The sequence below is a fragment of the Panthera pardus genome, unplaced genomic scaffold, assembly GCF_024362965.1.
Source record: "Panthera pardus isolate Hobbes unplaced genomic scaffold, ASM2436296v1 HiC_scaffold_5, whole genome shotgun sequence".
In the NCBI taxonomy this organism is placed as follows: Eukaryota; Metazoa; Chordata; class Mammalia; order Carnivora; family Felidae; genus Panthera; species Panthera pardus.
In genome coordinates, this window is record NW_026526980.1 from 11,646,788 (window position 1) to 11,673,661 (window position 26,874).

General features: G+C 43.1%; 1 protein-coding gene and 1 long non-coding RNA gene across 5 annotated transcripts in view; one reads left to right on the plus strand and one right to left on the minus strand.

Moving 5' to 3' along the window:
• The window catches only part of ACSM5 (acyl-CoA synthetase medium chain family member 5), a 110,705-nt gene extending 91,328 nt beyond the window's left edge, over positions 1-19,377 (plus strand). For 2 of the 4 annotated variants that reach the window (XM_019468757.2, XM_019468758.2), the window contains 11 exons: positions 2,289-2,496; positions 4,469-4,612; positions 7,020-7,173; positions 9,542-9,621; positions 11,284-11,407; positions 11,988-12,068; positions 12,212-12,313; positions 15,376-15,503; positions 15,588-15,687; positions 17,932-18,051; positions 18,444-19,377. In XM_019468757.2, the coding sequence (XP_019324302.2) occupies positions 2,289-2,496; positions 4,469-4,612; positions 7,020-7,173; positions 9,542-9,621; positions 11,284-11,407; positions 11,988-12,068; positions 12,212-12,313; positions 15,376-15,503; positions 15,588-15,687; positions 17,932-18,051; positions 18,444-18,554 (1,352 nt within the window). In that variant the 3' untranslated portion in view covers positions 18,555-19,377. Of the gene's footprint in view, positions 1-2,288; positions 2,497-4,468; positions 4,613-7,019; positions 7,174-9,541; positions 9,622-11,283; positions 11,408-11,987; positions 12,069-12,211; positions 12,314-15,375; positions 15,504-15,587; positions 15,688-16,627; positions 17,530-17,931; positions 18,052-18,443 lie in introns of those variants that run through there. The other 2 variants (XM_053894300.1, XM_053894301.1) reach the window with 2 other exon arrangements.
• LOC109278422 (uncharacterized) overlaps positions 18,408-26,874 on the minus strand; it is a 26,619-nt gene continuing 18,152 nt past the window's right edge. The window contains exon 3 of the long non-coding RNA XR_002085658.2: positions 18,408-18,693. This is a non-coding gene — a long non-coding RNA (uncharacterized LOC109278422). The remainder of the gene's footprint in view (positions 18,694-26,874) is intronic.

Consider the following 26,874-nt stretch of genomic DNA (forward strand, 5'->3'; position numbering starts at 1 on the left):
CGGTAGGGAGCACTAGTGACTGCCGGATAGCAGAGCTCACATGGCTCATCAAAAGGGGGCAACTGCTTCTCAACTCTAGCCAGATGTTTCCGTGTGTGAATGAGGGCCAGTGTTTCCAGCACTTCTGACTTTGTAATAGAAAACTCTGGATTTTTATGGGGGAAGAAAAACTGTTGAGAATGAAATAAACTTTAGAAAAAATCTGAGTGGAACAAACCGAACATATTTTTTGCTGGTCATGGTTTGGGAGCTGTGAGCGTGTGGAGAGTAATGCAAGTATGCGTGAGAGATCTTCCTAGTCAATCTACATTACTTTCACTCTTAGACTTTATGGCTCTCACCACCACAGCATCTACCAGCTGCCAAGGGAAGAAAGAGAAGGACAAAATAATCTAAGCCATAAGATTAGCCCTTGAGGATTCCTCCTCCTGCTGTTATGAATGGCCAAGGCAATGGACCATTGATCTTCTTGGGGTGATTCTTCCAGCACAGGAGCAGAGGCAGAAAAAGGACACCATCAATAGAACCCAGAGGGCCTCTGCTGACCCTCTGATGCTCTTATTGAAAGGGCTGGAGTTTTTATGCTGACTTTACAAAAGCAAGACAACTACTTTTGGTGGAGAGCTGGTTTCTCCACCCACTGGGAACTTTCCACCACTTGAAAGGTTGTCCATGCCCTCCAACCCTGTCCATAGAACACTGTCTGAAATATGGATGTTTTTACAAAAAATGTTTGCAAAACAGAGGGGGATACAAACTCATACCAGAGAATTAGCTTTTCTATACAAACAAGTTTAGTCAACCATTTTGTGAATGGATTGTCAAAAAAAAAAGGCAGGAACTTTACTTTTATTTTTATATACTCTTGCACAAAATATAAAAATAAGCACCATTATAGTACATCCAGCTTGAGGAAAAGAAACAGACCCACAGGTTTTGGGAGTTCTCCATATCCTGCCATGGCATATAAGGTTTATTTAAATGAGAGCCTAGGTAAAGGAGCCCTTATGCTTTTCTTGAGGACCTACTATGTGCCCGGCAGTGTGTTGGGCACTTTGCATGATCAAAACTTCTTTTTGGGGTATTATTTTCATTATTTTTCCTGTTATCTAAATGTCTCCAGTTCCCCCAATTGTGCAGATTCACCCATTTCTTTGATGTCCAAATAAAATAGTTCAAGACTACATCATACATGACCATGTCAAGTCCAACATCATCTCCAACATTTTAGAGGATCCCCAAGCTGGATGTCCTTATATTCCCACATTGCCATGTTCTCCTGATATGCACTTATTACTGGTCTTCTAGTCTATGGTGTTAGGCTCATTTCTCTTGCTGACATCCCTAGCTGTCCACCATCTGCTTGGGCCCCCAAAACAGCACACACAACTCCAGGTGGGACAGACTTCTGGAAATAGCTAAAGCAGAGGGATGAAGTAAAGAGATACCATTCACCTCCCAAAGTGTTCATGCTGGGTTTTAAAACCTGTAAAAGCTTAGGAGATAAAGCGAAGTGTAATGAGAACTTTGGTTTGGCTCTAACACCATTTGGGATTGGCCCCTTCCTCTGTCTACTGTCCTCACTCACTGGCCATGGCAGGATGACCCATTCTTGTAGGATCTCTTTCTTCTCATCTGTGAAATGAGAGTGCTGGGCTCAGTGGGTGTTTACAACCTCCATTCTGAGATACTCAGGTGGCTTTTCAGGTGTCTGATAAAATTTGTCCATGTTTTATGCTTCCACATCCCTTCCCCTTGGGAAGAGATGGACTCAGCTGCATTCAGAAGTGGTTTTGGATTTATTGTAGCCTTTTGTGTGAAGGCATGGCAAACCAAGGAGCTAGGTCATTTCTAAAACAGTATTTGAGATCTTGGACCCTTAGGTTTACCACCTCTTAGACTCACAATCCCAGTTCTACCACATGTTAGCTGTGTGATCTTGGGCAAGTTATTTCATTTAATTAAGGCATAAGGGTCTAAGTCTTAGTTGTTGTTTTTGTTGTTGTTGTTGTTTGAATCTGCAAAATGGGTATAAAAATAGCACCTACTCATCAGGGTTGTGAGAATTAAATGAAATAATGCATGTAAATTCTTAGCACATGTAAGTGCTCCATAAACATATTCTGGATTCCATTATTGTCATTATTGTTACCTTTTCCAGTTCAGGCATTCCAACCCTGTCCAGTCTCTTCCTGTTCCTTTCTCTGATGTGACTATCAGGGTCTGGACTTCTTCACAGGGCTCTTCCCCTGCTGCCCAGTCAACATCCCCTCTCTGTGTGGTGCCAGGGGCTGTCATGATTCCGGGTGTCTCTCAGCTGACGGAGAAGGACCTCAAATACAGGCTGCAGGCATCCAGGGCCAAGTCCATTATCACCAGTGACTCCCTGGCTCCGCGGGTCGACACCATTAGTGCTGACTGCCCCTCCCTTCAGACCAAGCTGCTGGTGTCAGACAGCAGTCGGCCAGGCTGGATGAACTTTAGGGAACTCCTCCGGTAAGTTGGGGTTTTCCAGAGAACAGCATAAAGATGAGGCCAAGGTTTTCCCCCTTTAAGTAATAGGGGATGGAGTGTATTGCTGATTGTACACGAAGAGAGTGAACCAGAAAGGAGCACTCAACTGTGGAGATCACGTGGACCTGAGACCTAATCCCAGCCTTAAGATCCTTCAAAGTCACTCACTTTTCAGTACTAGAATTGTCATTAGCTTTTCTGGGTGTCTTTTGCTTCTGTCATGGTGCTAGTGGTTACAGAACTGGTAGCCAGAGTAAACTAGATAACCCATATGATGCACTTAGGACATAGTGGGTGGTCAATTAGTAATATAATAATAGCTGCCATGCAATGAGTGCTTGGTGTATGCTAGGCATTGTGCTCGGTGAGCATTTACCTACATTCATTCATGCACCAAAGATGTAATGAACATCTATTTTGTGTAAGCATTGTGTTTGGTGCTCTTATTTAATACTTGAAAAAAAACCCTATGAAGTACCCTTTAACCCAATTTTACAGGTAAGGAAACTGACACTGGAAAAGTAAAGTGACTTATGCAAGATGCTAACAAGTAGTTACGTGATGGTTGAGACAGAACCAAAAGCCATCTGCCTTTGAGCAATGCCCTGGTGGAAGCCTACCTTGGCATTTGAGATTTTGTCCTGATCAGAGGCAGAAACAAAAAGGGGCCCTGTCAGAGGCCTGTACCATGAAGTCACACATGCACATTCCACAGACCAACTACCACCCATTCACCTGGGTGTTGTTTCACTTTATTTTACTTTTCTTACTAATATTAACATTTGTCTCTTATCAGTAGCTTTATTTGAAAAAGAACTATGTGCCACATTCACTTAAATGTGTTACAGATTTTTAGGATTATAAGACCCACAAGCATGCATTGCAAGTAATTTATCTTGTATTTTCAAAAATATTATATTTCCAATATGTGACATTTTTTATAATATATTATTACGTTATATTTCATTGCAATGATTATCAGCAGAAACTTGAACAGAAAATACTCAGCACGTGTAGGTAGTAAAGTAAAAAAGATATATTTAGAAGTTTGAGGACATGGTAAATAATCTTTAGATTGTTCTTGCCTATATTAGAATGCAAACTTTCTACTAAAAATTATGGAAAATTCTGTTTATTTTGTTTTACTTATTTATTTGGCCATTTATCTTTGGGTACTGTTTTAAATTCAGATTCCCACATCTGACTTACTTAACCAGATGTACCTGAGCAAAGGCCCTGGGAATCTGTATTGTAAGAGATCTGCCCAGATGATATTGATGAGCTGTTGGGTTGGCCTAGACCAGGAATTCTCAATTTTGGCTGTCATTAGAATTACCCGAGGAGCTTTTAAAAAAACCAAAATATACCCAAAAAAAAAAAAAAAAAAAAATCCTAGTGCCCCAGGCCCACCATCAAAGCTTCTATTTTTCTCTAGGTGGAGCCTGGGCAATGGGATTTCTTTTAAAAACTCACCAGATGCCCCTGTGGTCCAGCCAGGATTGAGAACCAGTGGGTGAGAAGATTTGCCAGATCACAGAACTTTAGGAGTTACCCAGATCTCAAACCCACAAATTTAGGGAATCCTTCAGCCCTAAATTACCTGGAATTGGGGTGAGGGCAAAGCTGTGCCTTAAATGTGCAGAGGCATAGACACAGAAATGTGCTTATTCACCAGAGAGTCCTCATGCCCAGGTGGAGGAGCACAGGCTCTTTTGAGTGAGTTGCTTCACCAGTTTTGAGCCTCAATTTCCTTATTTGCAAAGGGTTATAATGATAGTACCTACCCCATGAGGTGATTGTAGGGCTCAGAGACAATGCCAACTGGAGCTTCCAGCACAGTGCCTCACAGGTAGTATTTAATAAGATGGTAGCCAGTATTGTTGTTATAAATATTATTGTTATTATGACTATTTTTACTACTTGTAATACCACCTAGGATTTTTATGTTTTACAGCGAGGCATCCACAGAGCACAACTGTGTGAGGACCAAGAGTCAAGACCCACTGGCCATCTACTTCACAAGTGGCACTACTGGGGCCCCCAAGATGGTTGAGCACTCCCAGGCCAGCTATGGACTGGGTTTTGTGGCCAGTGGAAGGTACCAGGGGACAGCTCATCTGGCAGGTCAAGTAACAGAAAGTAGGGAATGAGCCAGAGAAATGTAAGAGGCATAGTGGCAAAAGTGAGGTCAGAGAACTAACATGGGGCACCTGGGTGGTTCAGTCAGTTGAGCATCTGACTCTTGGTTTTGGGTCAGGTCATCATCTCCACAGTTTGTGAGATCGAGTCCCGCATTGGGCTCTGAGCTGACAGTGTAGAACCTGCTTGGGATTCTCTCTCTCTCTCTGCCTCTCCTCTGCTCATTCTCTTTCTCTCTCTCTCTCTCTCTCTCTCTCTCTCTCTCTCTCTCTCTCTCTCTCAAAATAAATAAACTTAAAAAAAAAAAGAAGAATGAAGTCAGAGAGCTAACAAAGTGTGAACTCAGGTAGAATCAGAAGGCCTTGCCTGGGCTTTACTTTGAGCAAGGTGAGAAGCCATTGGAGAGTTTTTGTTTTTGTTTTTGTGTTTAATTGTGGTAAGAGATGTATAACATAAAATTTACTATCTTAACCTTTTTAAGTGTAGAATTAGTGTTATTAAGGACGGTCACATTGTTATACAATCATCCCCACCATCCATCTCTGGAACTTTCCTGTTTTGTAAATCTGAAACTCTGCCCATTTACACATTAATTCCCCATTTACTCCCTCCTCAACCCTGACACCCACCATTCTTCTTTCTGTCTCTATGAATTTGACTACTCTGGGAATCACCTATAAGTGGAATCATACAGTATTTTTCCCTTCATGTCTAACTCATTTCACTTAGCAAAATGTCCTCGGGTTTCATCCATGTTGTAGCGTGTGTCAGAATTTCCTTTCTTTTTAAGGCTCATTAATGAATATTGCAACGTATGTAACATATCAGTGTTGTTTATCCGGTCACCCAAAGATGGACACTTGGGTTGCTTCTGCTTTTTGGCTGTTATCACTAGTGCTGCTATTAACATGGGTATATAAACATCTATTCAAACCCAAATTCTTTTGGGTGTATATATCCAGAAGTGGAATTGCTGGATCATACAGTGATTCTATGTTTAATTTTCTGAGGAACATTGGCGTATTTTGCGCAGAGGAGTGATGTGACCTGATTTGCTTTTTTAAAGGATCTGTCAGGAGTTTGGGTTGAGAATAACCTGTAGGGGGCAAAGGATGAAGCAGAGGCCCACTTCAGAAGCCAGTGCATTGAGGCAAAGGTGGAGGGAGGCTTCCGCAGGGGAAGTGAGAGGAGGCAAGATTCTGAATGTAGTTTGAACATAGGCCTAATAAGACAGGTTTGATGTGAAGTGAGAGAGGCCTCGTTTTATGGCCTGAACAATTAGAAGCGTTAACTGGCAGTGGGAAGACTATGTTGAGCGGTTTGGTGGGAGGAACACGAGGAGTTCATTTTCAGCGTCCTAAGTTTGAGATGCTTAGTAGACATCTCCATACCCTGAGTTAAGAAAGGAGATATTGGGAGGTATTTGGAGATACATGTGTAGAGTTAGTGGGAAATATTCATGATGGAATTGTCAGCAAGGTGGTACTTAATGCCATGAAATTGGATGAGATCAGCAAAGAGTAAATGACACTGGGAAGAGAAGAGGCCTGGGCACTGAATGCCTGAGGCATTTCTGCAATGAAGTGGTAAGCAAGGAGAACTAGGAGGAGGAGACCAAGAAGGAGCAGCCAAGGTTGAGGACCAGGAAGACCGTGTGTCCTAGAATCCAAGTGCAGAATATGACCACTTGTGTATTTTCTATGCTCACAGGCACCGCCTCCCCTTCCTTGGATGTCCTTCCTTCTCTGCCTCCCCTGTGTAGTTCCTGCACATCATTTACATCTCACGCAGCCCTCACCTCCTCTGGGGAACCATTTCTCAGATCCGTCTCCATCCTTTCTCTGGGTTGGGTGCCCATTCTCCAGAATTGCGTAATTGCATAATTGTAAAATGGCTCTGTGTTTAACTCTTTGAAAGCTTGTTCTTCAGGGTCTTCCTAGATGTTTAAACTTACTAAACTGTAGGCTCCTCAAAGCAAGACTGATCATTCTTTGCTACACTCTAATGCCAAGTGTAGAATAAGTCCTGAATAAACTTTGACTGAATCAAGAAGTTTCCTCATCACACTGTACTGAGATTATGTGTTCCTTTACAGATCACTCCCACTAGATTGTGAACTCTTGAAAGCATGGGATCTGTCTGTTTAATTCTGTATCCTTCGCCTATGACATAAATACACAGAATATGCTCCATAAATGCTTGTTGAGAGAAAGAGTGGCTTTAGGGTTCTTGTACCAATTTGATAACTACAAGTGAGTTATAAGTGAACCTTGGTCAAGGCTCCAAATAAGGTAACATTGATACTGTAATCCTTTTTAAAAGAAGAAGCACTGCTGGAGGTTCTGACTTTCTCTAATTTTTGGCAGGCAGTGGGTGGACTTGACCAAATCAGACATCTTCTGGAACACCTCAGACACGGGCTGGGTGAAGGCAGCCTGGACCCTCTTCTCTGCCTGGCCTAATGGATCTTGCATTTTTGTGCATGAACTGCCCCGAGTTGATGCCAAGGTTATTCTGAATGTAAGAAACAAAAATATGGCTTATGTGTTGGGTGTAAATGAAATGAGTGGAGTATAGGCATTGGGGATGCCTGGCTGGCTGAGTCAGTAGAGCATGCAGCTCTTGATCTCAGGGTTGTGAGTTCAAGCACCACATTGGGGGTTGAGATTACTTAAAGAGATAAAGCTTTTTTAAAAAAGGAATACAGGTTTTGAATTTGCAGGAGAAAAGGCATAAGTGACCACAAGGCCTCTTTGGTGCTGATATTAACCAAAATGGCTCCCAGGACCATCCATATCTGACTCCTGCCCACCTGGCTACCTTCAGTTATTGCCTGTCCTATAACTAGATTCCTGGACAAGACCATTTAATATCTCTGAACATTTTCATATTTTATGTTTTCTGCATTGGGTGCCTCTCCCTCCACCAATTTCTTCCTGTGCTCCTGTCAAAACCCTAGTTACTTTTCAAAACCTTGGGGAAAGCCATAGTCTACTCTTCAATTCCATGTGCTACTATCCATGGTGCTTAGTGTGAATATTTCACCTAGCCGGAGTATCCTGATGACTCCTGCCCATTTTCCCCGGGTTTTGTCATAATTATTGACCCCATAATTATTGACATAGGGCACCTTCCTTCTGCCCTCTACATCCTAACCACCATTCCTTAAAACATCTGAGGGGCCATCTGTGGGTGCGTGCTCTTTGCATTGAGGTAAGCTGTGTCACCTGGTGGCTAATAGCATAGACCATGCCATCAGTCAGACCTGACCTCTGATCCTACATCTTCCATTTGCTAGCTGTGTGTCCTTGGGAAAGGTACCTAACTTCTTTCCTTGAGATGAGGAAATTGAACCTCAGTTTCTTCATCTGTAAGGAAGAAAGGGATAATACAGTCCTATGGAGGATGAAACAATCCTAGGCATGGGTCCTGGCACAGAGTGGGCTACTAACACATATTGACTATTATTGCCATTACCAAGCTCACCATCATCATTTTTCACTTAGGGCTTGATCAGCCAGTGTGTACCTTGTCCCTCTACTGCCTCTAGCCCTTACCTAGTATATTAGTTATCTATTGTAGTAAGTTACCCCTAAACTTAGCAGCTTAAAACCAACATTTAGTATCTCACAGTTTCTGGTGGTCAGGAGTCTGGGAGCAGTCTAACAGGTGGTTCTGAATCAGGGCCTCTCATGAGGTTGCAGTCAAGCTGTCAGCTAGGTATATCCATGTTCATAGCAGCATTATTCCTAATAGCCTAAAGGTAGAAGCAACCAACTCCCATTGGCAGATAAATGAATAAACAAGATGTGATACATGCATACAGTGGAATATTATTCAGCCTTTAAAAAGAAGGAATGACACTTAGGGCACCTGGGTAACTCCATCGGTTGAGCTTCCAACTTCGGGTCAGGTCATGATCTCATGGTTCCTGAGTTGGAGCCCTGCATTAGGCCCTGTGCTGTGTCTCCCTCTCTCTCTGCTCCTCCCCTGCTCATGCTGTCTCTCAAAAATAAATAAATGTTAAAAAAAAAAGAAGGAATAACCCGTGCTATATCATGGATGAATCTTGAAGACATTATGTTAAGTGAAATAATAAGCCAGCCACAAAAGGATAAATACTGTATGGTTCACTTATATGATGTATCTAGAGTAGTTAAAATCATGGAGACAGAAAGTGAAATGGTCAGGAGCTGGAGGAAAGGAGAAATGGGGCAATATTTTGTAATGGGTACAGAGTTTCAGTTTGGGAAGATTTTTAAAGTTCTGGAGATGGATGGTGGTGATGGTTGTACAACAATGTGAATGTATTTAATGGCATTAGACTGTACATTTAAAAATGGTTAAAATGATACATTTTATGTGATGTGTATTTTACCATAATAAAAGAAAGACGTCTGCCAGGACTGCAATTACCTTAAGGCTTGACTGGGACTAGAGAATCTCTTTAAAAACCCACTCGTGGTTTTTAGAGGACTTCAGTTTCTTACTGGCTATTGGCCAAAGGTTTCAGTTTCTGACTGTATACACTCGAGTATACTCATGACATGGTGGCCTGTTTTCCCCAGAGCAAGTGACTTAAGATAGGGGGAGAGAGGGATGGTACCCCAGACAGAAGCTGTAGTGTTTGTACAATCTAATCTCGAAAGTGGCATCTGTCACCTGTGCCGAATGCTTTTGGACACACAGACCAAACTTGGTTCAGTGTGGGAAGGCACCCCACAAGACTAAAATACCAGGAAGTGAAGTCATCTGGAGCCACCTTGGAGGCTGGATGCCATGTGTAGTTTTCAACTTCTCTGCTCTGGTAATGAGAGTATGAAGACCCAGTCCACCTGCTCCATCGGCACAAAGGCCCACCCCAATACCTCTAATTGTTTTTGTTTAGACTCTCTCCAGTTTCCCGATCACCACCCTCTGCTGTGTCCCCACCATCTTCCGGTTGCTTGTACAGGAGGATCTGACCAGGTACAGCCCAACTGTTAGGTGCTTTGGGGACCTAAGTATGCGAATGTACAGTACATATACATACAGTACATGTACACATGCACACCTATGCTGTCATACCACCTCTGTCTGTGTTTCTGTCTCTTTGTCTCTGTCTCATCTCTGTCCCTCTCCTATCTCTCTCCCCTCTCTCCCTCTCCTTCTCTCTCTCTCTCTCTCTGTGTATATGTATATATATATATATATATATATATATATGTGTGTGTGTGTGTGTGTGTATACATATGTATATATATGTGTATACATATATATATGTATATATAATATACACACATACATCTGTGATTCTCTATATAGAGAATATATATCTAGAATATTATATATATCTGTGTTTCTCTCATGCACACATACTCAAGCACATAAGCATCTATATCCTTTGCAGATGCCCCACATAAATGAAATTCTTGCCCCTCCCCCCACCCAGGAATTTGCATCCAGATGGAATTGGATAGATTTAAGATAGTCTGGAATTTTAGCACTTGAGGTGGGCTGTCTCTCCATCGTATACCCATAGGCCATTCCCTCATCAATATGTCTGCTACTTCTGTGAGGTTGGAGGAATTATTGGATACCTGTTAGCCACCTGTGGAATGGGATTTGTGGCCAAGGCCAAGGACTAGCAAGCCCACCACAATCGATGTTCCATGCCTCAGCCCCAGATTAAGACCATTCAGCCGCCCTCTGAGTGAATGCCTTAGGTATCCCACGGAAGGCAACAAGACACTGTGTGCCTATGGCTCCCATCCTGGGTGAATCCAAAGCGACATCTGCTAGCAGGACAAGTCTAGTTGCTGGGCTATGTGGAGACACATCTGTTGTCCTTACTGACTCTGATCTATGTCTGCCTCTTCTATTCTTTCCCAAGTCGTGGAGAGTTGTCCCCACCCTCCCCACATCTTCCCTCATCCCATGTATCTGTCCGTGAAGCACCAAGGGAGCTCTTGCATGTCTCTCCTGGGGAATTCTTTCCTAATGTAAGAATTCATCCCATTCACTGACCCGTTGTGTATACCTCTATATCATGGTTTTAACAGAAAGCAGACTCTGAATGATTTTTTTCAAGAGCAATTCGGTTGAAAGATACTAGGTAATACTAATTAATACGCAAACCGAGTTTATCCAAAGGGGGAAAAATGGTTGAAACTGTATTTGCAACCACCAATTGTTCACATGTTGCATAACTTGTTAAATGGAAGGGTAGATTTGCAATGTATTTAATATCTGTAGGAATTTTGGTCCATTCTTGACAATTTTCATATTCCTAGAGGGCTACTTTCTACTGTTTAAATTTGTAATCGATTTATAACCAGGTGGCTGTCCTAAGCAATTTACTGTCTGTTTGTTTTCAACGAAGTTATTTTGGCCAATTGACTATGTTATGCCAAAACCTACTATATGAGGTTCTGATTTTTCAGAATCAGACAGGATTGGTTTTTAAAAAATTACCTGCCCCTGAGGAACATGCCTGCAAAGCCAGAGGATAGGGTAGTTGGGACAGATTATAAAGCCTGCCTTTTACCCTCCAGTGCCTTTAGATGTCTAGACCTGAGCAGCAGTACTGGAGAGTGAGGTGGGGGATGGGGAACTCCTGACATAGGTGGCCTTATTTTCCAACTGAGAAAGGTACCAGTTTCAGAGCCTGAAGCACTGTCTGACCGGAGGAGAGGCCCTGAATCCTGACGTGAGAGAGAAATGGAAGAGCCAAGTGGGCCTGGAGCTGCATGAAGGCTATGGCCAGTCTGAAACAGTGAGTGCTGCTGGGGCCTGGGTCCCTGCCACAGGTCACCTCCACCTGGGCTCTTGGCCAGTAGGGGGAGATGGCCAACTCACCGAGCCTCCTGCCTTCCAGACACCTGTCAGGGACTGCCCTGCCCACTGGGAGAAGCTGATAACAAAATCCCATCAGCTTTTCTTCCCTTTTGGTTTAAAGATAATTTGAAGTGATTTCACAATGACACCACAGCCAGCAAACCAACTCTCATGGCCAAGGGTGCTGTTTGTGTCCACTAGGACAGCCTACCTCTGTCTCCGGTCAGCGCTCACTATCTTAGACACTATTCCCCACAGCCATCTGGGCAGCAGAGATTTGGTGGTCAACTGAGTCTTTCGGCTTAGCGACACATTTGGTTCTTTACGTGTGAGTGCCCAGTAGGCGTTCAGTAAATGTGTGGTGACTATGGAAAGAAGAGAAGGAAGGAAGGGATGAGGAAGAGACAGAAAGGAAGAGGGGGGAGGAGAGTTAGAAGGCAAAGTGGGAGAAAAGATGGGCACCAGGAAGGAAGCGAAGGGGTTAAGCTTCCTCCTTATTGGTACTACTTTCTCTCCAGGTTGTAATCTGTGCCAATTCAAAAGGCATGAAAATAAAATCTGGATCCATGGGGAAAGCGTCCCCACCTTACGATGTGCAGGTAGGCAGCCTCCCCTAACTGCTGCTGAAGCTTGGTTCAAAGAGAACACAATGCATGTTCTGGGTTAGCGACAGCAGGCTTAGCTGGGGGGGGTGGCCTGGCTGTGCAGATATCCAGACACTGCCCTATGATCTCTCTGCCAGATTGTGGATGATGAGGGCAACATCCTGCCTCCGGGAGAAGAGGGAAATGTTGCTGTCCGAGTCAGGCCTGCCCGGCCCTTCTGTTTCTTCAGTTGCTATTTGGTAAGTGGCAGGGGATGGCCATTTTCACAATGATTTCTGTGTGCTGAGCATTGTGTTCCAAGATTTATAAACACCTGTTTGTTTAACCCTTGCGATAACTGCATGAGGTAAGTTGGTATTATTATTGATAAAAAAGTTGGAAAGATAAAGTGACTTATCCAATGTCAAGCACCTAGTATGTATAAGACATGGATGTGAGCATGGGTATGTCTGAGAGTGTAAATTTAAAACACAGGGGAGACCCCATCATTTCAGTGATGAAAAATTGCAGTTCAGAGAAAGGAAGGGACTTCACAAAAGTCAAACTGCAATTTGTGTCAGAGCCTAATTTTCAGAATTCTTTTTGTCTTGAGTCTTGTGTGCAAGAGGGGCTTACTGGCAGGGCTTGTGCCCAAAAATTCTAGTCTAAGTTTCTGTGATAACCCAGTAATTACCTCTCTCTTGTGCCCACTTTTGTTGGTGTTTATGATGGGCTTTCTTTTTGTGAGACTCCTCTATAAAGCTCTATTGACATGGTTTTCAACCCTGGTTGCACATTAGAAACACCTTGGAAGCTTCAAAACACTACGGATACTCAAGCCCCACTGAATGAGATCAACCTTTCTGAGGATGTGGATCAGCTCCCCTGGTGATTCAGATGTGCAACCAAGGTTAAGAACCACGGCTTTAGTAGAAAGTCTATCTGGCTGTATGCGAAGCTGCCAGTCCGCTACACCGGGAGGAACACATAAAAATCAGTCCATTTGTTTTTAGAGTGGTGTATATGTGTTTTAGTGGCTTCTGTGACTACAAGAGAAATAGTCTTTCATGGCATGGTATTTCATTTAAAGTCACAGAAGCTTACCTACCAGAATAAACCAAAAAACAAACAAACAAACAAAAAACAAAACAAAAACCCAAAAAAGCCTCCCAACAATAACAGTAATACACCAATCAGAGATAATTTAAAATTTTTAATGTATTTCCTTCTAATCATTTTTGTAAACAACAGCAAATCCTTGACTTTCCTGAATAATTTATACATTCATTATTTATTAAGTGGCTACTTCATGCCACTAAGTATCCAGCAATGGCAGGGAAGACATGACCCTGGTCCTCACAGCGCTCACATACAGGACCTTTCTGGGTCTGTGATCAGCCCATTGAGGGAGTCAAGTAATTTGTAAAGTTACTTGCTGCACAAGAATCTTCACTTGTTTCAACTTTTTCTTTGCAGCACCAACTGTTAGTTTTCTTCTTGAGTCCTTTTCAACTAAGGACAAAAATTAAATCTCAAAGAAAAGTGATCTGTCATGTCAGCTTGGTCAGAAATAAAGGTTTGATATATCCATAGATAGCTAAGTTTTGGCAGATCCTTCTATTTAATTGGCCATGTGTTTTATTCTGGTGCTGATACCATAGAGCTTTATCCAGGAAAACATTCCCCCAAATTTTAATATTTAGTAGAGTAAAGCTCTTTCTTCCTCAGCTTCTTTACACATGTTTTACCTACTCTTAGCTCTCTACTCTCTCATATACATTGTAGAATCAACTTGTCAAATTCCATGGAAAATGTTTGTTAGTATTCTAATGAGTGTCACTACATCTCTAGATCAGTTTGGGAGAGAATTAACATATTTATAAAATTCAGTCTTTCTAGCTTTCCATTTAAATGTATCTTCTTAAATGTTCTAAAGAGTTTTTTCTCTGTATACTTCTTTCAGGTGTTGTATAAAATTTATTTTTAGGTATTGACAGCTTAGCTTTTTTCTTTTTTCTCAGAATGCAGGTTTTTTTTTTTTAATTTTTTTTTTAACGTTTATTTATTTTTGAGACAGAGAGAGACAGAGCATGAACGGGGGAGGGTCAGAGAGAGAGGGAGACACAGAATCTGAAACAGGCTCCAGGCTCTGAGCGGTCGGCGCAGAGCCGGACGCGGGGCTCGAACTCACGGACCGCGAGATCGTGACCTGAGCCGAAGTCGGACGCCCAACCGACTGAGCCACCCAGGCGCCCCAGAATGCAGTTTTTAAATTGAGGCATAATTTACATACAATAAAATGTATGTAACCTATGTTACGTGTACAGGTCAATGACTTTTGACAAATGTATGCACTTAGGTAACTACCACCAGAATCAAGATATAGAACATTTTTATCCCCCCAGAAAGTTCCCTTGTGCCCCTTTGCAGTCAATCCCCAAGCCATAGGCAATTGCTAAATTATTTGTTGTTGCTATAGAAAAATTTTGCCTATTTTTTTTTAAATTTTCTTTGTTAATGTTTATTTATTTTTGAGAGAGACAGAGTGAGACCAGGTAAGGGGCAGAGAGAAAGGGAGACACAGAATCAGAAGCAGGCTCCAGGCCCTGAGCTGTCAGCACAGAGCCCAATGCGGGGCCAGAACCCACGAATCATGAGATCATGACCTGAGCAGAAGTCAGACACTTAACTGACTGAGCCACCCAGGTGCCTTGCCTTTTTTTTTTTAAAGAACTTTATATAAATGGAATCACAGAGTACTCATTTTTGTGTGTCTGGTTTCTGTCACTCAGCATAATGTTTTTGACATGCATCCAGATAGTTGCATACAACAGTACTTAATTTGTTTATTTTTCTTGTTGGGTAGTAGCTTCTTTAAATCTTTAAGAATCAGAGTTTGATTTTTAGTTTTTCATCTTTCCTCTACCCCTGCTTTGTGGCCAAGCCCTCACTTTCTACCTTTAGTGATTTCTGAGCACAAAGAGTGTGTTCTTTTATGCAAAAAAACAAAAACAAAACAAAACCCAGAGCCAGTGGCCCTGTGGCCACCTTCCTGTGTTCCAACTATGTTTCCTTGGACCCTTCTAAAAATGGTAGCGAGGGGCTGTCCTTAATCATTTCCTGACACTTCCATCCTAAAAGAGAGAAAATGCACACATTTCATAGCTCCTTGTCCAGTGTGAAATTCTGGCCAGCTTGGTCTTTGGGAACTTGTGGACTTCCTGTTAGGGGTCCCTGGTCTCCTGTATGGGGCTGCTAGGGCCATAGCTGGCTTTAGTGGCTGTGCTGAGATGGCCCTTCATGGACTTCTTTTGTCTTCCAGGACAATCCTGAGAAGACAGAGGCATCAGAACGAGGGGACTTTTACATCACAGGGGACCGAGCCCACAAGGACAAGGATGGCTACTTTTGGTTCATGGGACGAAATGACGATGTGATCAATTCCTCAAGGTCAAGCTGTCTGCTCTTTCCTTCTCTCTTTGAAGCTTGGTGGGGCGGGTAGGTTACTTAGAAGAATTTGCTTTTCTCTTCCAGCTACCGTATTGGGCCTGTTGAAGTGGAAAGTGCCCTTGCCGAGCACCCAGCTGTCCTGGAGGCTGCTGTGGTCAGCAGTCCAGACCCCATCAGAGGGGAGGTAACTAGTCCATCCAAGAATATTTCCTTCTGGTTGTGTACCTGTTAGCACCCAGCAGAGTAAGATGGAAACTCCCCCATATCTTCCCCTGACTCCAGATATTACAAAGTCTGAGTGTCACCATCAGGCACACATTCCTTTGGTTAAGCATTACCCTCATGTATTTAGAGACAGACTGTCTAGAGGGACATGATAAGAAGATACCAACGCTTTGCTGTCAAGTGAACATAGAACTGGGTCCAAAAGAGGTGGACTGTTGGGCAGGAAATCTTGGTGAATGCAGGCTCTGTCATCCATCCTGGCCAATAAAGAGTACTTTCCCGTTTGCAGGTGAGGATATAGCAAGCATGCCAGACATGACTGCTGAGGAATATCCAACTTGAGGGAAGACACAGAAAGTATCCAAAGTGACCTTGATATAGCGGAAGGATGGGCCAAGTTTAATAAGCTGACCTTTCTTAGGAGAAATGAAAATTTCTTCCCATGGGTCCCAGCAGAATAGATAGAATGGGAGGATTAAGCCCATAGGCAGACCTATGTGTTTTTCACTGGCTGTAAATGCAACATAATCCTACTTATAGTGTAGTTACCTTATGAAAGTTAGTGCAAAATCGGGCTCTGTTCTCAGAAGCACCAGGGCCACAAGAGTGATTCTCATCTGGGCCCTGGACTACTCACAGCTGCATCATTTTGTTTAAAATACAAAATTTGTAGGGGTGTCTGTGTACCTCAGTCAGTTAACTGTCCAGCTTTGGCTCAGGTCATGTTCTCACGGTAAGTTCAAGCCCCACGTCAGGCTCTGTACTGATAGCTCAGAGCCTGGAGCCTGCCTCAGATTCTGTGTATCCCTCTCTCTCTCTGCCCCTCCCCCACTCATGGTCTGTCTTTCTGTCCTTCTCAAAAATGAATAAACGTTTAAAAAAAATTTTTTTTACTACAGATTTCTAGACCTGAAGTTAGTCTTGCTGAATCAGAGCGATTGGGGATGCAGCCCAAGGCATCTTCATTTTGACCAGAAGCCCCTATCCAAGTGATCCTGGTGCCCATTAAACTTTCAGGCCACAGGCACCTGGGTGGCTCATTTGGTTAAGCATCTGACAATTGAATCAGCTCAGGTCACGATCTCACAGTTCATGACAGCACAGTCTATTTGGGATTCTCTCTCTCCATCACTCTCTGCCCCTCCCTGCCATCTTAAAATAAATCAGTGAACATGAAAAAAAACTTTGAGGCCACTAATTTGGAAAAAGGGAGGTGGGAACCCCATGTCTGTGTTGGAGAAATCACAGCTGGAAAAGTACAGCTAGTTTTGTATGCCACAAATTAACTGGGGTTTGACAAATGGCTGTGTGCACAGTTAATCTGCTTATAGTACTCAGAACAGAGCCTGGCATGTAGAAGGTACTCAATAAATGTTTGGTAGTTTTAACAGCCAGAGAAAGCCCTTCCTAATAACCAGATCTGTTTGAACTTGGAATGGTAGTGAGATGCCCGCCTTTGGGAAGTATGCAAGGATGGTGAACCACCACCTAACAGGATGTTGTTGACTGAGCTATATGCTGGGGTGGATAAGCAACCTACTGGCCTTTGAACTCTTCCATTCCTATCAGAAACCATGTTCTGTTGTGCCTGAATTCAGGACTCCTCCTCCATGGCAGGAGGCAGCCTGCAAAGAAAGACGCAGGCAGAAACTACCAAGGTGCAGAATGTCTCTCAGGATGCCTGGCATGGAAGCTGTGCAGCAAAATGTTTGCTGATTGTAAACACTCATATATGCAGGCTCAGAAAGACCCATCTCCCCTTGGGAGAGTGGTCTGCATTTTCCCGAATCCTGCCTATCTGGGGCATTGCCAGTTACCTTTCTAGTCAGGAAGACCTGGAAGGTATGGACCCTAAGGAGTTTGTGAAGCTCTTTATCCAAAGTATTTCCATTGGAAGAGAAGCCCATTGACTGCTAATGGTGTCATTTCAGGAAAGGAGAGAAGTTTGGGAAACAGGTAGGATCCTGGAATCATTCCATAAGAGCCAGTGCTTCCAATACTGTTCCTGGAAAGGAGGCAACAGGGCAAAAAAAATGATGTCGTCCATTTCGCTGGCTGAATCCTGCTGGCAGGATTTTCGTGCTGGGCTGGCAAGTGTAAGCACTTATTTACAAGGCTAGGTTAAGGAGAAAAGAGTTGTTATACAGGGCCTGATTCTTTCTGGTTTGGGGGGGTTTGTTTTTGGATTTTTTTTTTCTGGCAGGTGGTGAAGGCTTTTATAGTCCTTTCTCCAACTTACTCCTCTCAAGATCCAGAGAAACTAACTCGGGAGCTCCAGGAGCATGTGAAGAGGGTGACTGCTCCATACAAGTACCCCAGGAAGGTAAACATGGGGGTTCTAGGACATGATGAGCTGGGAAATCACCTAAGCACACACTAGGTGCATTCTCTCTCAGGGTCAGGTGCTGGGGGGATGAAGATACAAATAACTCTACCTGCTGCTTCAGCCTTTTCTCCCTATTTCCCCATCGGGCCCACCCCAAACTACAGTTTGTTCTGACCCTAAAAAGTGGCATAAACCAGGTTTGGGGGGATGGTGCTGAATTGCTGCTGGCAAGGTCATATGCCCCAGGCCCTAGCCATTTTGGTCTTTGCCATTTGGAGCAATCTATGAATCACGGAGGTTTTCCAATGAAGCAGCAGAGGGTAATGACTCAAGACAGAAGTCTTTCTGGGAAATGATGATTTCAAAATGTTTTTGTTTATGGCCACTAGGTGACCTTTGTTTCAGAACTGCCCAAGACGGTTTCTGGAAAGATCCAAAGGAGTAAATTGAGAAGCCAAGAGTGGGGGGAGACGAGAGGCAGCCCACGAAAGGCCCCATAGGCCTCAGAAGCTTCTAAGAGGAGCTGGTGCGATCACTGGTTAGTCCTTGTTTGGAGCATCATCCCTTCTACCTTACAGTATCAGAGGCTTTCAGTTCCACATGGGCATCTCCAGAATCATTGGAGGAACCTGGAGGACCCTGGAGGAAGAGAGCAGAAGAACATCACTAACCCAGAGTGTACATCCACCACCAGTCTAGTGGCGGTGTTTGGTGGCTTGACTTCCCCCTCCTCTGTCTGGAGGCATCCTCAGCAGCCGCCCACTGGTCTTCCTTCCAGCCGGCTCTCTGAAGGACAGGTCATCACAGAGTCAGGGCACCTGTGATCTCATTCACTGCCCGTTGGAGTATAACCACTCAACCCTTTTGATAAAGCCATTTGGTAATCACATCCAGGGTCATAAAAAATTGGTCATATCCTTTAGCTCAGAAATTCTGTTTAGCAGTCATTATAAAAGAAAGGAGTCAGGGGTGCCTGGGTGGCTCAGTTGGTGAAGCGTCCAAATCTTGGTTTCAGCTCAGGTCATGATTTCATGGTTCATGAGATAGACACCCACACTGGGCTCTGTGCTGACAGCTCGGAGCCTGCTTGGGATTCTCTCTGTCTCTCTGTCTCTCTCTCTCTGTGCCCCTCCCCTGCTCATATTCTGTCTCAAAATAAATAAATAAACTTAGGGAGAAAAAAAAGGAAGGAATTCAAAGGACATTTCTGGAGCATTGTGTTAAAACTGAAAAAAATTGAAAAATTCAGTGTCCAACCAACAAGGCAATGATTAACTCAAGTGTAATAGATTAACTCAATAAATATTGAGGCTTTAAAAAATATGCCTTGGGGAAAACTTGAGCTAAATTAATTTTAAATCAGAATAAAAACAGTATATGTATAGTGGAGAACCAAAACTTTGAAAGGGAAAGGGAAAACTATGGAAAAATGCCTGAAAGGAAATACTTGTGCTAAGAGCAATATTCCTGGGGATTGAAAATAGTGGACAATAGTTCTTTCCTTTCTGTGTGTTTCTTTATTTTCCTTGCTTTCTCAGTGAGTCTGTGTTAACTATTTTGTGCCTAACTATTTTGTTAACTATTATGTGCCTTATTCTTTTGATGAATAACATCAATGTCCCCACTGGACTGTAAGGCTAGAGTCATGGGCTGAATTGTGTCCCCCAAATTCATATGCTAAAGTACTAATCCCCAATACCTCAAGTTGTATTTGGAGATGGGGCCTTTAACGTGGTGAAATAATGAAAAAATTATTTTAAAGAAACAACTCCCCCAAGCCACAATCTGCCTCCACAGACCAACACATCATCCCCCAAGTGCTAGTGTATTACATTGTGCCCAGGAAAGACATAAAGACCCAAAGCCGTGTCCCAGACCCAGAAACAGAAAGAGGTGGTTCTGGGCAGCTGAGACCAGCCATGTGCAGCAAAGCAGATAAAAGCTCAAAGTGATCTTTAGTGCTGTTTGCCTGACCCCCAGCACCTCCATTCACCCACCAGTCAATATTTATGGAGCACCTGCTCAGTGCTGGGCTCTGGGAATACAATAAGAAGCAAAATCCAACTCAGTTGATACCTATGTGAGTCTGTTTGGGCTTTCATAACAAGTACCAAAGACTGTGTGGCTTTAACAACAGAAATTTATTTCCACAGTCCTGGAGGCTGGAAGTCCAAGTTCAAGGTGTCAGTGGGGTTAATTTAATTCTGAGACTTCTCTCCTTGGTTGTATGGCCATCCTCTCCTATGTCCTCACATGTTCCTCCCTCTTTTGTATGTGTCTGTGTTCTAATATCCTCTTCTTATAAGAACACCAGTCAGATTAGATGAGGGCCTGGTGACCCCAGTTTAATCTAATCACCATGTTAAAGGCCCCATCTCCAAATACAACTTGAGGTATTGGGGATTAGTACTTTAGCATATGAATTTGGGGAACACAATTCAGCCCATGACTCTAGCCTTACAGTCCAGTGGGGACATTGATGTTATTCATCAAAAGAATAAGGCACATAATGCACAACTGTGATAAATGCCACGAGGGAAAGAGTTTAGATTAGAGTTTAGATCCCCATAGATTGAGGGGATTGATCAATCTATGGGAGGACTCAGGATATCAGGACAGCCTTCCATAAGGAAGTCCCTGGTGAACTGAGATTGAAAGGTGGAAGGAAACTAAGTAAAAAGATTGGGACCCAGTGTTCTGAATAAAGGATATAGCATGTGCAAAGGCCCTGAGGTGGGAGAGATAGGTTTGTGTTTCTAAGAACAGCTCACACTCAGCACCAGCTATGTCCAGACACAGTTCCAAATGTCTTAACTCTCAACCATCTTTTTGAATCGGTACTGATAACATACCTGCATTTTACAGGTAGAACAAAGAGGTTATGCAATTTGTAGTTCAGGATGGCTTGTTAGGAATTTTGTCTTCAACGAGTGCTAAGAAGCCCCTGAAGGTTTATGGCGTGAAATAATCCTCTTAAAGTTTCACTAGCTCTTAAAAAGAAAAAAAAAAAAACCTTGTCAAAAGTGATTTGCTTGTTTTTAAGTCTTTTGCCTTTATGGCATGGACAAATTCTCTTAATTTAATTTAATTTAATTTAATTTAATTTAATTTAATTTAATTTTTTTTTTAATTCTCTTAATTTTAAAGGTGGAAATTCAGAGGGCTTTGGTGATTTACCCCAACCCAACAGGTCTGACTTTGCAACCCCATTAGTGCTCTTAGCAGGGGTTTGGAGTCATGTATAAGACACTGCTGGAATTCCTAATGAGCCCTGCAAATTGTCAGTTCCTTAAAAGCCAGGGACTTGGAACTGGAGTCTTCTCCTCTAAGCCCCTTGGCTGAGCCAGTCTGTTCTCTAGCGGTAATCAGAGCTCCCCACCCAGGGTCCTTTGTCCAGACTTCAGTCAGTATAAGCCAAGGATGATGAAGGGCAGGGGTGGAGGCATGGGGAGGCCCACTCACCCTCCCCCAAGAACCCTCCCAAACTGATACCCTTGACAGCCCCTCCCCCCTTCAGCCATTTCTCCCACAGTCGCCCCAGCCCAGCTTGTCTCCAAAACGAAAAAGGCAAAACTCAGCTGCAGCTGCACCCTTGGGAGCCAGGCACCAGCTCCCCACACTTCCCCACCAGCAGCCCCAGCCTTAGAAGTCATTGTAATCACAACAGCCACAAGAACTGCTACCATCCCTCTGTTGACTATTTATTCTGTGCCAGGCATTGTGCTAGATGCTCTGCTAAAGTCCTCTAACTCTGTTATTTCTCACCTTCACTCACTCCCATGTTACCTTCAGAAATGTGGCTGTCTCCACATACCATCTGTGCTATAAATCAACTCACATTTAAACAAAAGTATCTTCACCCTAAGCAATATATATATATATGTTAGAGGATGAGTCCGGAGTCCTGTTCATTTTTTTCCTCATGCATTTGTGCATCAAAAAAAAAAAAAAAAAAAAAAGTGAACGTGAACACTGCTCAAGCAAAATCATCTTGCAAGAGCCATCTTGGGGAAAACGGATCTGAGCAGTTTCCCACTCGAATCCTGAGAAGAGAGCATTAAAATCACTATTTAACAAATGGAACGACTGAAGCCGGGGACATTTTGCACAGCAGCCCCTCCCTGGGTCTCCACCTCTGTCCTTTCTCTGCCAAGACCTCTGCCCACCTTTTCCAGGTTCCCATCTCTTTCTCCTCACACTCTTCACCCTGTTCCTTTTCTTATTATTATTTCTTTTAGTTTTTATTTTAATTCCAGTTCGTTAACATACAGTGTTGTATTAGTTTCAGGGATACGATATTAGTGATTCAACAATTCCATACAGTACCCAGGGCTCATCATGCCAAGTGCACCCCTTAATCCCCATCGCCTATTTCACCCATCTCCCCACCCCCCTCCCCTCTGGTAACCACCAGTTTGATTACTATAGTGAGAGTCTGTTTCTTGGTTTATTTCTTTCTCTTTTTCCTTTGCTTCTTTGTTTTGTTCCTTAAATTCCACTTATGAGTGAAATCATGGTATTTGTCTTTCTCTGACAGATTTATTTCACTTAGAAATGCACTCTCTAGCTCCATCCATGTCATTGCAAATGGCAAGATTTCATTATTTTTGATGGCTGAGTAGTTCTTGGTTTTTTAAAAAAATTTTTAAATGGTTTATTCAGTTTTAGAGAGAGAGATGGAGACAGAGAGATACAGAGCATGAACAGGGGAAGGGCAGAGAGAGAGAGAGAGAGAGAGAGAGAATCTGAAGCAGATTCCAGGTTCCAAGCTGTCAGCACAGAGTCTGACGCAGGGCTGGAACCCACGAATGGTGAAATCATGACCTGAGCTGAAATCAGATACTCAGCCGACTGAGCCACCCAGGCGCCCCTAGAGTCGTTCTATTTTTAATTTTTTTAAGGGAACCTCCACATTGTTTTTCCAAGTGGCTGCTCCACTGTGCATTGCCACCAACAGTGCACTAGGGTTCCTTTTTTTCCACATCCTTACTAATACCTGTTGTTTCTTGTGTTGTTGTTTCTAATCATTCTGACAGGTGTGAGGTGATACCTCATTGTGGTTTTGATTCGCATTTCCCTGATGATAAGTATCTTTTCATGTGTCTGTTGGCCATCTGGATGTCTTCTTTGGAGAAATGTCTGTTCATGTCTTCTGCCCATTTTTAATCAGATTATTTGTTTTTTGAGTGTTGAGTTTGATAAGTTCTTTATATATTTTGGATACAAACCCTTTATCTGATAGGTCATTTGCAAATATCTTCTCCCATTCCATAGGTTGCCTTTTAGTTTTTTGATTGTTGCCTTCACTGTGCAGAAGCTTTTTATATTTATTTATTTATTTATTTATTTATTTATTTATTTATTTATTTATAAATGTTTATTTATTTTTGACAGGGAAACATAGTGTGAGTGGGGGAGGAGCAGAGAGCTACACACACACAGAATCCAAGGCAGGCTTCAGGCTCTCAGCTGTCAGCACAGAGCCCGATGTGGAGCTTGAACTCATGAATCATGAGATCATGACCTGAGCTGAGGTCGGACGCTTAACTGACTGAGCCACCCAGGCACCCCAGAAGCTATTTATTTTGATGAAGTCCCAATAGTTGATTTTTGCTTTTCTTTCCTTTGCCTCTGGACACATACCTAGAAAAAAGTTGCTGTGGCCATGTCAAAGAGATTACTGCCTATGTTCTCTTCTAGGCTTTTTATGGTTTCAGGTCTCACATTTAGGTTGTTAATCCATTTTGAATTTATTCTTGTGTATGGTGTAAGAAAGTAGTATCTTTGTTCACTCACTTTGCCTATCCCTGGCCAGAGGGCTCAACTATACTGAGGCTCAGCTTTTAAGTCATTTATTGTGCAAAGCTTTCCCTGAGCCCATGTTAAGGATCTTTTGGGGGGAATCCCAGGACACCCCCTAACCATACGGTGGCAGAAATAATGGAGATAATGAGTGGGCTGGGCTTGATGGTCTATAGTCAGACAATAGATTTGTAGATTTTTTCCTCCCACTACTGATATCCAGACCCACTATGTCCATCCTCTCTGCCTCACCCAAAAGACTATATGCCCTGGGACAGATTCCTTATCTTTTTATTCCTTTTCACACCTCATTTTCAGGCATTAAGATGTTTAGTCCAATCTAAATCTAAACTTAAATCCAGCTTAGAGCTACGCCTCTTCCCCAGCCCAGCCTTACCCAGGGTGTGTGTAGTGGTTTTTTTTCTTACTTCCACAGTCTGTGTTTTTCTTCATAGACCTCATTCATTCACTGTAATGTTTACTGAGTACCCACTGTGTGCTACATACTGTTCTAAGTTCTCAAGGTAAATCATCTCCAAAACAGGCAAAGATCTCTTCCCTCATACACTTAGATTCTAATGGAAGGAGACAGAGGCAAAAAATTATGAATAAGTAAATTCTATAATATGTTAGAAAGTATTGAGTATTAAGGAAAATGGAGTACTTCATAGAGGGGATGGAAGGCAGAACCATTTTTGAGGTGGATTACCATTTGGAGTATGTGGTGAAGGTAAGCTTCCCTGAGAAGGTGAGAAAAGTCTTTGGCAAAGATTTGAAGGAGGAGAGGGGGTTATCCCTAGACACATGGGGGAAAGTGGTCTGAGAAGAAACCACAAAGTCACTGGTCCCGAGGCAGGGTGTGCCAGTGGATCTGAATGGACAGCGAGTACGTGGTAAGTGGGCAGGACATCAAGCCAGAGAGGATGGAAATGTGGGTGAAGACCATGCAGGAACTTGGATAATGTGGTAAACACTTGGATATTCCTTTTACATGAAATTGGGATTCAGTCGTGGCACTGAGCAGAGGTGTGACATGATTTGACCTCTGACAACCCTTACCAGTATCTAAAATGAACCTAATCATTTTCCATGCCTTTAGCTATCTCAACTCCAAACTGAGAGAGATCTGTCTTAGTCATCTTTGTGTCCATCTGAGAGAAGCAGTCAGTAAATATTTGTTGACTATTTGGCAAAACCAGATATATCCAGGGAAGGTGGTATTCCATGGCTTATCTAGGGGAACCTGGCTCCAGAACGTCCGGACCACACAGGTCTGGGGGTTCTCCCAGAAAAGGGGAGGATGAATTACTTTCTCTTGAACTTCCTTCCATTTGGGAGGCCCCAACTGCTGTTCCAGGACCACAACCCTCATTCCCCAAATCTGCTGCATCCAGGTGATCAACAGGAAGGAGCCATGACTCCCAGACCCTCGGTCCATGCAGGTGTGTGAATTTGAGTCCAAAGACTGTTCTCCAAGTCTCCCGTTCTAGTCTTGCTATAATTTACTGTTCGTTGTATGAGAATGCATTTTTTTTTTTTAAGAAAACAATTTACCTATTTACTCTGAAAAAGGAATTGTAGAGAAAAAGGAGCTGGGGTGAAGGAATGCAAGAGCACCTGGCTCTGGGGTCCCAACCAGATCAGGTTTGGCCACTCACCACTGACAAAATTCAAAGGCAAACAGGCAAGTGGTGGTGAACAAGAAAGGAATGCATTTCAGTGAGGTCAACACCAGGAAGACAGCAGACTAGCATCTCAAACACTGTCTCCAAAGTGTTGAACATATTTCCAGGCTTTTGTAAGGAAAATGTGGCACAAAGGTTGGTGGCTATGGGCAGAGGGGCAGTAAAGGTCAGGTGGGTCTTTGCCTTGGTCAGTCCCCCAGGGTCTTGCTAAATCAGGGCAGTTATTCTTGCTTGAGGGAGTAGTTTCATTTCTGGCAGAGGATGCTTTGCCGGCAGGGTCTTGTGTCTGAATTAAAAGGTAAGCTGGAAAGAGTTTAATCAGTTAGAAAGTACAGACTGGTCAAAGTGGAGATGGGTGAAATCCTTTTTAATAAATAAAACTTTAATTTGAATAAGTTAATAAAAAAGCCCACTGGATCCAATTCAAAGTCAAACTAGCTCCCCTCTCCAGAAGCAACTGAGGTTACCAGTTTCTAGTGGTCCCTACCAGAGGTATTCTAAACATTTTATTGTGGCTGGGTGCTTGATACGCACTATCAAGTTCAATCCTTACTCGTCTAAATGGTTTTCTAGGACTGTCCCCCATTTTCAAATAAGACTGAGACTCGGGGAAAGAGTAACAACTTCTTCAAGAGCACACAATGCAGTAGCAGTGGAAGCCAAATTCAAATCCAGGCAGACTTCAGGTCCTTCGTCCTTAATCATGAGCTTCTATAGCTCGTATATAGCTGTACTATATAGTCATGGGTAAAGAGGTTCCTAACACTGGAGCTGAGGAACCAGAAGGTATTTGCACAGGGAAGAGGGGGTAACAGGTGCAGGAGAAAGCACAAATCCAGACTTCAGAAGAGAGATGTACAAAGCAGGGAGAGTAGCAGGGAGCAGGAGTGGATTTTTCCTTTGTCTTTGTGTTACTGATCTCAAACTATGATATGGGAACCCCTGAGGATACCTGAGACTCTTTCAGAGTAATCCATGAAATCAAAACTATTTCAAAACAAAACTAAGACAAATGGGAATCCTTGTGCATCACTGGTGGGTATGTAGAAAGGTACAGCTTCTCTGAAAAACACTATGGCGGCTCCTCAAAAATATTTAAAATAGAATTAGTATTTGGAGCACCCAGGTGGCTCAGTCAGTTAAGCGTCTTGATATCAGCTCAGGTCATGATTCCCAGTTCGTAAGATCAAGCCCTGCATTGAGCTCTGCGCTGGGCATAGAGCCTGGATGAGCTTCTCTTTCTCCCTCTCCCTCTCCCTCTCCCTCTCCCTCTCCCTCTCCCTCTCCCTCTCCCTCTCCCTCTCCCCCAACTTGTGCACTTACTCTATCCCTC